The 13403-nt window shown below is 27.4% G+C and overlaps 1 protein-coding gene and 1 long non-coding RNA gene across 2 annotated transcripts; both read right to left on the minus strand.

Annotated features, from left to right (window-relative positions):
• Window positions 1-5502: 5502 nt before the first annotated feature.
• On the minus strand, window positions 5503-6201 carry LOC124418852. The gene is made up of 2 exons (XR_006940261.1): window positions 5773-6201; window positions 5503-5623 (listed from the first exon to the last, which is right to left on the minus strand). It is a non-coding gene; the product is annotated as an uncharacterized LOC124418852 (long non-coding RNA).
• Window positions 6202-11706: 5505 nt separating this feature from the next.
• LOC111678107 lies at window positions 11707-13178 on the minus strand. The gene is made up of 2 exons (XM_023439343.2): window positions 12564-13178; window positions 11707-11999 (listed from the first exon to the last, which is right to left on the minus strand). The coding sequence occupies exons 1-2, from the start codon at window positions 13003-13005 to the stop codon at window positions 11851-11853; spliced, it is 591 nt and encodes a 196-aa protein (XP_023295111.2). The 5' UTR covers window positions 13006-13178; the 3' UTR covers window positions 11707-11850.
• Between the last annotated feature and the right edge of the window lie 225 nt (window positions 13179-13403).

A 13403-nucleotide genomic window follows, 5' to 3' on the forward strand; every position in this document is an offset into this window, starting at 1 on the left:
GATTTAAGAACAAGTTAGTGTAAATTAGTACACCAGTAAATAAGTTAGTTTCTTAGTTAGTAAGTTAGTATGTTAGTAACTTAGTAAGTTAGTAAGTTAGTAAGTTAGTAAGTTAGTAAGTTAGTAAGTTAGTAAGTTAGTAAGTTAGTAAGTTAGTAAGTTAGTAAGTTAGTAAGTTAGTAAGTTAGTAAGTTAGTAAGTTAGTAAGTTAGTAAGTTAGTAAGTTAGTAAGTTAGTAAGTTAGTAAGTTAGTAAGTTAGTAAGTTAGTAAGTTAGTAAGTTAGTAAGTTAGTAAGTTAGTAAGTTAGTAAGTTAGTAAGTTAGTAAGTTAGTAAGTTAGTAAGTTAGTAAGTTAGTAAGTTAGTAAGTTAGTAAGTTAGTAAGTTAGTAAGATAGTAAGTTAGTAAGTTAGTAAGTTAGTAAGTTAGTAAGTTAGTAAGTTAGTAAGTTAGTAAGTTAGTAAGTTAGTAAGTTCGTAAGTTCGTAAGTTCGTAAGTTAGTAAGTTAGTAAGTTAGTAAGTTAGTAAGTTAGTAAGTTAGTAAGTTAGTAAGTTAGTAAGTTAGTAAGTTAGTAAGTTAGTAAGTTAGTAAGTTAGTAAGTTAGTAAGTTAGTAAGTTAGTAAGTTAGTAAGTTAGTAAGTTAGTAAGTTAGTAAGTTAGTAAGTTAGTAAGTTAGTAAGTTAGTAAGTTAGTAAGTTAGTAAGTTAGTAAGTTAGTAAGTTAGTAAGTTAGTAAGTTAGTAAGTTAGTAAGTTAGTAAGTTAGTAAGTTAGTAAGTTAGTAAGTTAGTAAGTTAGTGAGTTAGTATGTTAGTAAGTTAGTGAGTTAGTAAGTAAGTAAATTAGCTAGTAAGTTGGTAAATTAGTACGTTAGTCAGTTAGTAATTTAGTGAGTTAGTATACCGATTGGACTATGAACTATGCTATACTCTAAGCTACAAACAAAACTGTAGACTATACTATAGACTACCCTTTAGACTAGCATATAAATATATACAAGACCACTATAAATAAAAGAAATAATATAGACTATAGACTATTCTATAAACTAGACTATAGACTAGACTATAGACTAGACTATAGACTAGACTATAGACCAGACTATAGACTAGACTGTAGACTAGACTATAGACTAGACTATAGACTAGACTATAGACTAGACTATAGACTAGACTATAGACTAGACAATAGACTAGAGTATAGACAAGACTGTAGACTAGACTATAGACTAGACTATAGACTAGACTTTAGACTAGACTATAGACTAGACTATAGACTAGACTATAGACTAGACTATAGACTAGACTATAGACTAGACTATAGACTAGACTATAGACTAGAGCATAGACTAGACAATAGACTAGACTATAGACTAGACTATAGACTAGACTATAGACTAGACTATAGACTAGACTATAGACTAGACTATAGACTAGACTATAGACTAGACTATAGACTAGACTATAGACTAGACTATAGACTAGACTATAGACTAGACTATAGACTAGACTATAGACTAGACTATAGACTAGACTATAGACTAGACTATAGACTAGACTATAGACTAGACTATAGACTAGACTATAGACTAGACTATAGACTAGACTATAGACTAGACTATAGACTAGACTATAGACTAGACTATAGACTAGACTATAGACTAGACTATAGACTAGACTATAGACTAGACTATAGACTAGACTATAGACTAGACTATAGACTAGACTATAGACTAGACTATAGACTAGACTATAGACTAGACTATAGACTAGACTATAGACTAGACTATAGACTAGACTATAGACTAGACTATAGACTAGACTATAGACTAGACTATAGACTAGACTATAGACTAGACTATAGACTAGACTATAGACTAGACTATAGACTAGACTATAGACTAGACTATAGACTAGACTATAGACTAGACTATAGACTAGACTATAGACTAGGATACTATAGACTTAGACTATAGACTAGACTATAGACTAGACTATAGACTAGACTATAGACTAGACTATAGACTAGACTATAGACTAGACTATAGACTAGACTATAGACTAGACTATAGACTAGACTATAGACTAGACTATAGACTAGACTATAGACTAGACTATGGAGTAGCATATAGATAGACTATGCATGACTATAGAAAAACTAGTGTCGAAATTGGAGTCAAAATTACTAAAGTACTAAATTTTCTATGCTTGTTGTAACCAATTGCATGGAGCTTTGAAACAATCAGAACATAAAAAATATTGTTCTCATCACATATAAATAAACTTCCTGTATCCCTACGTTTTTGTCACACTATTTCGCAAAAAATTTTATTGATTACGTATGTGTAAAATTTTTATATTTATTTGTTTGTGGGCTAAATCAATTTAGCGTAATGTCCACTAATAATACTTGTTGTATTTTATGTCTACTGTAATACTATTGTTATTGAATTTTTTTCAGTTATAGTTTTTTTTCTCTGGCCACTAGACAAGTACATTTATCACTAGATACCAAAAGACCACAAATGTTAAAATCACATAAAATCGCTACAAAATACTAACAAAACCAACAACAACATGGAGTAAAAAAAACGCAAAAAAAATGAAAATGTCAACTAGACATAATAATGGAATTACAAAACAAAATGTGGGGCAAACAACGCAGAAATACAAAAAAATAATAGAATTTTATCAGTGACAGCATTGTTACCACAGGACAAATGCCAATGTTAAATTAAATGGCGCCACTTACCACCACTCATAAATGGGTAACAGGATATTGTCAAAATTTCGTGGAAAAAAATTAAAATTACTAGAGCTGAAATTAAATGATATTTACAGTGTAAAACGTAACAATGGTGGTAGTGGTGGAACATTTCGTAAGTTATAATCCTTTAACGGTATGACATTTAGTTTCAGAAGTTATTAAAATGTTCGAATGACATTTATAAGAGACTGTAGATATTTAAAGTGATTAGGGGATAGCTATTCATATGAGAATTCATATAATTGGAAAACTGAATTGAGTTCTTAGGCTGTAGTAAACAATAAGTAATTTAACTTCTATTAAATTCTCAGTTATGTGATCGACAAGAAATTTCTGCAATTTTGTGTACTACTTATGTAAATGAACACAAAGTAGTGGATTCCGGAAATACGTTGTTTTTTTTCGAAGACACAAAGTAGCTTATAATAACATTATTTTTTAATTTTAATCTTATTTTGGAAAATATATAAAGCCAAAAGTATAGTATTGCTTTAAATTATAAAAAAAAATATTATAGTTTTTGATTTTGTTTAAATGATTTGTTTCTTAAATTAGAGAATTGAAATTGGCTTTTTGAATAATAATCATTATTTAGCCAAAAACTACTTATACATGCATGTAATATTTGTAATTGTTATTGTTGTAATGTCCTAGACGAGTAATTGGAATTGTTCGAAATGGAAACAAATATACATATTTACATTAGGGTTATGACTGTTTTTTGGCGACTAAATATCATAGCACTGCCTTATAGCCAATACTGTCCTGAAAATATAAGATTGTTTTTAAGTAAATTCGGTCAAAAAACTTTCCGCTCTTAAAGCAATTTCTAAAATTATTTTAGAAAATTTTTAATATTTGAAATAAACTAGAGCAACCTTTATTGAGAATTTTATTTGAAATAAACTAGAGCAACCCTTATTGAGAATGAGCGAGAATGCATATGAAAAAAATATAAGTGATGACAACACGACCACTATTAAGCGATTTTTTTTTTTTTTTGAATACACTTTTACACTTGCACTTTTTATTTTATATTTTTGGATTGAGTAATTATTTAGATTTAGTAAAATATTTTGATTTGGGATAATTTAATGAGATTAAAATAATAACAAATTTATTTTTCTGCTTTTAGTAATTTTGGAAAAATTTTATTTAAATTTATTATTTTTTATTTTAAGTTTTGTTTTTTAGCGAGTAGTGAACTTTTTTAAAAAATAACTTTGTGTTGTTAATATTGTTTTTATTTTTATTGTTCTTTATTTAAGTTGTTGCTTATAATTCTTTGCAGTGGACTGTATGTAATTTTATTTCAGTTTAAGCAACAACAAAAATATTTAAATGATGAGAACAACACAAAGAATTCTTATTTATTTTACACTCGAGAAAAAAATCAGCACAAATTTTCACAATTTTTAATTTTAATAAAAATTTCACTGTGATTGAATTTTTCTTTAAGTATCACTTGAGTAAATAAAGTAATTTATTTGAGAAAATAAATTATTTTTATATAAGCAGAAAAATAAATTTATTTTATTATTGCACTTTAATATTTTTTTCGTAATATTTTATTTTAATTATTAAGAGCACGCTTAATTTTTCTTTGGGTGTAATATTTTTCGTTTTAATTTATTTTCTTTTATGTGAGAAACACTTGCATTAAAAAGCATACAACAAATATTTTTTCAATTTTGCTTTATTCTCGTTTGTTTATTTCTTTTGGACAAATATTATTACACAAACAATTTAACGGGATAATTACATGAGATTTGTAATAGGTATGGATTAGTAATATGTATATATGCAAACATGTATTGGGTAGGGGAAAAATTTATTTGCGGTAATTATGTGCACTTATATATAATTTTTTTTAATTTAATTTTTATTAAAAAAAATTAAAATAAAATACCGATTTTACTTATTTAAAAAAATATGGCGTCACAATTTTTTCTCAATATGGCGTTATTTATTAAACTTTTTTTTTGGTATATAAGAAAAACCGCAAATTTTTATTTATTTCAAATAAATATGGCGACACAAGTTTTTATACAACAAAATTGCGCTTTTTTATTATATAGGGCACCGCTATTTTTATGTAAAATTATGCTCTTTAAAATATATAGGAACCGCTAATTTTTTATGTACACTTTATGTAAAATTATGCGCTTTTTTTAAATATGTATATAAGGAACCGCTATATTATATGTAAAAATTTGCGCTTTTTATTCTTTATTTTAAATATATAGAACCCGTAATTTTTTATATGGCGACACGAATTTTTTTTCACTTTTTCATATAATTTTAAATATGTTATATATATTTTTTTTGCACTTTTCTAAGAAAAATAATTTTTCACTTTGCTAATTATTTATTTGTAACACATTTACATATATACATAAATATATTTTTTTTATAGGGATTTTTTTGCAGTTTTTGGAAATTTTTTGCACTTGTTGTATGTTTTTTTTAAAGTGTTTTTTTTTTATTTTTTTTTTTTAGAGATTTATGTTTTAGGGTTGTTTTTTGAATTTTAAATATTCTTTTTTTTTTTGCACGTTAATATAGAGAGATATATGATGTTTTTTTATGTGATTTTTGTGATTTTTTTGATGAATGTATGTATGTGTGTGTGCGCGAGTGGGAATTTTGTGTAAAAAAAAGAGATTTTTACTTACGTTTTGTCCGGCTTTTAAAAACTGATGAGCATGTAATTTACCTCATTCTTGCGGTGATTTTTGTAGGGAAATTTGTTGGTATTTTTCTGGTTATTTTTCAATATACTGAGAGGCTCGATAGGACCATGAAATAAACTAGAGCAACTTCTGTAGACTGGTAGAGCGGGGGAAAACAAGGAGCAATCTACAAGAAGTTTTTCTGATAATTATAATAACTCTCGTCCGAGTTATTATAATTATATGCGGGTGCGGAATAAAAAGAAAAGAAAGATAGCGGGGAATTAATAAATAATAATTCTTTTCTTTTAAGAGAAGGGAATGAGGGATAATTACCTTTTGTTCTGCCGGGCTAATTGAAGTAAATAAGTGAAGTTGGAGGTATTGTTTTTATATATTATTTTATTTTTGTTCACAGCACTGAGTTTAAAGAGCGGGAGAGATGTTTTAATGTTTTCACAACGACTGATGATTTACAAGTGAAGATTTATTTTAATTATAAGAAACGCGAAACTTAGGTTTAGAACATAAATGGCTATTCAGCGAATATTTAGAACAAATGACAATTCAATTGTACCGAATACTGATTACTAATTACAAGATTACTTTGCAATGTTAAGATAATACAGTTCATTTAATAATTCATAATAATTCAATTTATCTTAAATGCAAATAATCTTATAGTAAAAACAATAAATATAAAAATTCAAATTAAAATAAAATTCATTTAATAATAACAAAAAAATAAAAAATATTGTCCAACTTTGGACAATATTATTTTAATAATTTCCATATAAAAGTATACTCATATCTATACCAAGATGTATTATTGCGATTTGTTAAAAATTTCATAACAAGGATTTAAAGAACAATGTTCTGTTGAAGATAATGTTTATAGAATAATTTATATATAAGCAAGAAGAGTTCTATTTTCGGCTGTGCCGAATCTTATATACCCATCAACATGATTTGTTAAGAAACAGTCAGTGAGAATTCTATTACAAAAAATCAAAAAAATAAATATTGCAAAACGATAAGGTACCAAAAAGTCCCTTTTCACTTAATCCAGACTCTACAAAATTTATTTCATGTATCTAGGTTCAATATTATAGAACTTTTAAAAAGTACATTTTGAAGAACGAAATAGTACCAAAAAGTCCCCTTTTATGGGTTCCCACTTAACCCAGGCTTTAGTTAATTAATTTCATGTTTCTAGGTTCAATATTATAAAAATTTCAAAAAGTACCTTTTGTACAACGAAAAAGTACTAAAAAGTCCCTTTTTGTAGGTTCTTGTCTGGTTAAGGCCCTACATGCTAAATTTCATATTTCTAGGTTCGATATTATAGAAAATTCAAAAACAGTACCTTTTGTGGAATGAAAAAGTACCAAAAAGTCCCTTTTTGGGATCGCCCAATCCGTACTCTACGTTCTTAATTTCATGTTTATTATTTTGTATATATACTTTAAAGAGTCCGAAAATATATACCCTTCTCACTAAGGTGAAAGGTATAATAAAGGAAAATTAATGCGAAACTTCAACACCTTTAAAAAACTGGTACATATCATATTCCTTAACATCTGTTCACGTCCTACAAGTTCTTGCTATGGTATTTTTGATATCTGCAAAAAATCATAGCCGTAATGTACATACATATCAAATACATACAGACATTTTACGTACAAATTCATGTTCAGTTCGAACAGTCATTTGTGTTTTCTAAAATTCTCTCTATGCGTGAGAAATTAAACAAATTATCTAGCATTGCCGCCCATATTATACCCTGACCTAATAATCTAATTTAATAAAAGATTATTTATACTTATGTGAGTTATGGTCATAAATGGACCGATTTTTAAATTTATAAAGAAGTACATTATAAAGAAGTACTGAATTTTATCGCTATAATAATGGTGTTTGTATCGATCGGTATACTTTAAGGTGGCTGTAGGGCCCACTATAGTGGTGTAAGGTAAAAGAAAACACTAGTCTATTTTAATGCTATAATTGTAAACTAAACTTTGTACGTTTACACATTAGAATGTCCTAAGGAAGCTTGTATAGAAAATAGGTTTTACAAATGATTGAATCAATCATATTAGTATCTCAAATCAAGTAGAGCTTAAATCAAGCAAAAAATTATCATGATTCAAGATTACTTTGTCTATATAATGGATTTAGTTAGTGTTGTGTACTTGATTGAAGAAAACCCGTACTTACATAAGACATACCGGATTGATTCGAATTTTCGAATGTAGTTCCAACAAAAAACAATATTTTTAGGTAGGATTCTGGTAATATATAAAACAATGACCAACCGACTGTCACTATTATTAGAGTACTTATGTAATTTGTATAAATATATGTTTGTAGAGTAGACTGGCTCAACCATTTTTGGGAAAAAGTTGTATTATCCTTTTCCCTCTTAAAATTTACCTTGCGACGTCCGTTTCAAAGCTTTCAAAAAAGTGATTTTAATACAAGGTACTTTTTAAAAGAATTCTAAAGTATCATCAATTTATAACACTTAAAATCGGTATAGATTTGCTAGATCTATAATATTTTTGGAAATTTTTCATAATAACTCTTAGTACAACCTTAACATGTAAAATTTTCTGAAAATTTTTTTTTAACTCCTGTATTTTTTTTCGAGAGTCAGTCTAATGTATAGTAATTGTATTGTGATACTTGTTCGGTATGTGGTTAAATTAGTTTTTATACCCTACACCACTATAGTTGGAAGCATATTATGCGTTTGTGCTGATGTTTGTAACACAAAAAATATTTGTCCTTAAAATTACTTTCTGTGTCAATTTAGATATGTTCGTATGACCGTATGATAGTGTGTCCATGTAAACCTTGTGCACATGCTACAGGTCATAATTTTCAAGATAATTTCCATATTCTCTTTCTAAGATCTCTATTGTAAATATGAGCTTTTGGGCTCATAACTAGGTTAAATGTTTTTATTATATCATCGGCAAAACTTAATTTTATAGAAGTGGACCTCAATTGGACCCTAGCCCCCATACAAATTCCCTTTCAAAAAATGACTTGAAAGGCAAAATTCACTTACAAATAATAATGACACGCTTAAATTCTACATAAGTAAATTTAAAGTAGAAGTAAATTCCTCTACTGAAATTTATAAGGATAGACTCATAATTAACACTTTTGTAAAAATCTCACATTTTTAACATAATATAGCAGTGGTATAGCGTATTATAAAGTCAGCCATGCCCGATTATACATTCATACTTGTTTTTTCACTATTGTTGCATTTCACTTCATTTCACTTGTTCCGACTACACAGACACTTTTAGGCAATTGTTAAAATCCGTATTGAAATGAAGTTGTTTTTGTAATTATTTATATAAACTTTTTTGTATTTGCCTATGAAAAATGTTCGAATTTTATGGTTTTCATTTTGTTGGCTTAATATAGAAACTTGGTCGTTCACATTCTTCTATATATGCATCAATATTAGTCTGGCCGCTATTTGTAAGTTACATATACTCCAGTTTATTTCATTCATTCTTCATTCTAGATATCCGCTATAAAGCTTTCAATATTAAGATCAATGATTGTTAAGCTAGATCAAGATATTTTTCCATAATTTAAAAGGGGTCCACCCCAATTTACATGGGAAATAACTGAAATTAAATAGTTTGTCTACCAAAATAATTTTGTTTATGGAATTTAAATTCCCCAAATATTCATTGCAACTATGTATTGGCCTAGAAAAAAAACATAATGTCAAAGCAAACTAATACTTTTTCAAAGCAAATCCAGAGGGTGGCACTTTTTTAATCTACACGAAGCTTAATAATGGATGATGGTCTAAAAAGTGTCGAAACAAATAACAGTGATTAATGGAATTTTGTTAAAAATAAATGCAAATACAAAGTCCAGAGATTCGTTTCAAAATAATATTAAGCCTTTATGTTGTGCTATTTTAAATTGCTTTTAACCCAAATGTGTAATTAACTAAACAATTTTGTATAGGTGCAAATGCGAATTATATGTTAAATTAGTAGGATTTATATAAAAATTAATTTAAAGGCAAATTCAATAAAATTGTTAGATTTGCTTTGTTTATAGCTGCCGTTTAATGCTTTAATTAAATGCATAATATTTAATTGTGTAACTAATTTATTTACTAATGTTACTATTAATTAATTTTATTATTATTATTATTATATGAGGTTATTTTACTATTGTACATGGCAATCGTACACACAGAAAACAGATCGTTTGAAAATCGATTATCATTATAAATATTTAGTTAAATTAATTACAATTGTATCCCTGTTATAGAAAAACTGTATAATTAACTGATTTTTTTATATTCAGTATTAAAAAAGTATAATAATAATCGAATTGTGGTTGTAACAAATTCCAAATTAATAATTTGAACTGAATTGTATCGGTTATTATATTTATTTCTTAATTCAGTAAAAGCAACCATCCTTTATTTTGGATTAATACGTAAGAACATCTAATATTAGTTGTTGTGACCGAAAAACTGTTAAAAGTATAAAATATTGAGCACTGCAATCAATTATCATTTGAAAAAATTATTTAAAATTTAATTACGGTTAATGGAACCAAATTCGATGTTCACAACCAATTAATTGGTAATTATAGTTGACGTATACAAAAATAAATAAAATAAAACAAATTTATAATTTAAAATAAAAAAATCGATTTATTTAATATACAGTAGATTAGTCTATAGTCTAGTATATAGTCTAATCTACTGTATATTCTATTGTCTAGTATATAGTCTAGTCTAGACCACAGCCTTGTTGAAAATAAGTGTGGGATTTTAAAACTTAAAAAGTGTTGTTTTTTTCTAAAATCGTTAAAAAAAATAGAATTGGTTGAAGTTCTTCAATTTCTATTCAAAAAAAAGTTGCTTTTAATCTTGTTAAAGCTATATAATTTATAGAATCAAAAACTAGATTTAAGGCAAGACTATAGACTAGACTATAGACTACACTGTAGACTAGACTATAGAGTACACTATAGACTAGACTATAGACTAGACTATAGACTAGACTATAGACTAGACTATAGACTAGACTATAGACTACACTATAGACTAGACTACAGACTAGACTAAAGACTACACTATAGACTAGACTATAGACTAGACTATAGACTAGACTATAGACTAGACTATAGACTAGACTATAGACTAGACTATAGACTAGACTATAGACTAGACTATGGACTAGACTATAGACTAGACTATAGACTAGACTATAGACTAGACTATAGACTAGACTATCGACTAGACTATAGACTAGACTACAGACTGGACTATAGACTAGACTATCGACTAGACTATAGACTAGACTACAGACTGGACTATAGACTAGACTATATGAAATATACCAAAAAAAAAATCTCCATAAAATTCTGAATAATTTTTCAAACAATTAAATTTCCTAATGTAATTATAATTGCATGTCACTGATAACTAAATTATCATCTGTATTAACCATTCTCCTCTTGTATGATAAAAACATTATAAATTAACACACAACTCGGCAAATAAATTCTTAGATAATTAGTTTCTAATTACTGTGTTGATGAAGCTGTACAAGAGTTAAGGAATAAAAAGAGTAGTATTAAAATTTATTATTTATAAGAAGTTACAATTGAACTTTGTGCAAAAACTTGCGTTGAAGAGTAAAAGGTTAAAATGATACACTTACCTACACAAAAGCATATTAATTCATTATTTAAATACAGGGATGACATTGGGGCAGTTATTTAAAAATGGGTAGTTAGCCTGCAAATTGGGAGTTAAGTAAGTAGTTATGTTTCTTCGAAAAAAGTACCTACGAGGATACATCTTCTGCTATTTTTCAGAGAAAAAATATATTTGTTTCTATTGTATTTAAAGCAAAGTTCGCAAACAATATGCTAAGGTTAGACAGTATATTCTTACGTAATATATTATTTGTTAGTCATTACTGGAGTTCTTCTAAATAATGCAGACGATATGTCAGTAGTCAGTATGTTGTTGAGTAAGTAGAAGTCATTACCATGTTTTAGCGAACATTTAAACTTTAAGTTACTTTTATTCCAATTCGAACCTGTCCTTACTATAAAATCCCTTTACAAAACTGTTTTATTGCTTTTAACACCTGTTATCTTTGCCGCATTTTTAACAACATTAAACTGTTATAATTAACTTTAAACACAAATACTTCCAATAAACTAGTTTTTTTCTTAAAAACGAATACAAATCAGTTCAACTGTTTAGCAATAACTTTATTTTAAGCTTCACAAAATTGTTTTTGTTATTTTTACCAAAATACCAAAAATAAATAATTTTCTAATTATAACTTTAAATACTGACTTTGTATGCCTGCAAATTATCACGTCATAATTTCTGATGACTTAGGACTGTAAACGTTTAATTGATGCAGGAGTGGTTGGATGAGGGTTTGATTTTTTCGTCGTTATATCAATATATTCTGACTGTTCTTCTCTGATTTCGGGAACTTCAATGGTTCGTGGTAAATCGGGAAGAACATCGCGGGTAATGGCTAGAAGATAAAGAAATTTTTAAAATTAATAAAATGTTATCATAGTTTGTATGATAACCAGGCTTGGAGGGTAATGATTATGTTTCCAATAAGATTTGAGTTTAATCAATTAGAATTTCTAGCCAAATAAGCAATAACATTTACTTGTAATTGGCATTACTTGTAATTGGCATTAGTTGTAATCGAGGAATTTCTAATTACAATTACTTATAATAGTGAATTTTCCCTTTATAATTACATTTTATTTGTAATTAGTTATACCAACATTACAATTGTAATTGGCAAACTTCAAGTACAATTACAAGTAATAGTAATTGTTTATTGGTCAATTAAACTTGACAAGTAATAGTAATTGGTCATTGGTCAATTACACATTACAAGTAAGAGTAATTGGAAAAAAATCTATTATAATTACAAGTAATTTTAATTGGTTATTGTTCAATTACGCATTACAAGTAATTTTAAACGAATAAACTTTAATTGGTTATTACGCATTATAAGTAATTGTAATTGAATTACTTTGTGTCATCATTAACTCCCAACCCACATGATAATAACACTTACCTTGATTTTGTCTATAACCAAAACGATCGGCATTATAGAAAACTGTTATATATTTGCCATCAGTCATACGATATGAGTAGTAACCCACCACCACCAAGGACTTTTGTTTATTAACGGTAATAAAATATCCTCTTTCGTAGCGTGCCTGGCCATCGGCTAATTCATAGCGAAACTCATAACTACCATCAGGATAACGATGATCGAAATTATCCAAAACACGATTTCCCAAATCATTCACTTGATCATAATTAACCGAAAATCTTTCCTTCTCAGTGGTACTAGTACGTGATGGAAATCTTGGTTGTTCTATAGAATTTTGTTGATAATTGTTATTTAGTTGTGACAGTTGTGATTGTGACACTTGATTTTTCACTAAAGCTGCTTGTGTTAAACAAACTAAAATGTTTAACAAAATGATAGATTTAATAACTGTTTTTGTCATAATGTTTTCTTAAGTTTTCTTTTCCTTTCAAATTATTAATGCACGTTTTAATCACAATTTAAATAAATTCACTTGTATAAATCCTTGAATTATTTAATTTGTTCTTTTTGTTCGTTTTTAATCCTTATTACTAACAAATGGGTGGTTTCTGAATGAGTTTGTTACTGGGTGATCTTTCAACAACTGTTTAATTTAAATTTTGCTCATACCTTGGCTTTTATAGTTTAAACAAAATCAAAACAAATCCCGCCTCAGCAAACATTGCCGACAACCCGTATTAAAAACCAACAACAACAAAAAAAATACAGTAAAATTGTATATTTTCGTAAACTTGTAGCAACATCTACCTCATCATCATCATCATCATCACTGACATCATCATTATTATCAACTTCATT

The sequence above is a fragment of the Lucilia cuprina genome, chromosome 3 (assembly GCF_022045245.1).
Source record: "Lucilia cuprina isolate Lc7/37 chromosome 3, ASM2204524v1, whole genome shotgun sequence".
NCBI classification, from domain to species: Eukaryota; Metazoa; Arthropoda; class Insecta; order Diptera; family Calliphoridae; genus Lucilia; species Lucilia cuprina.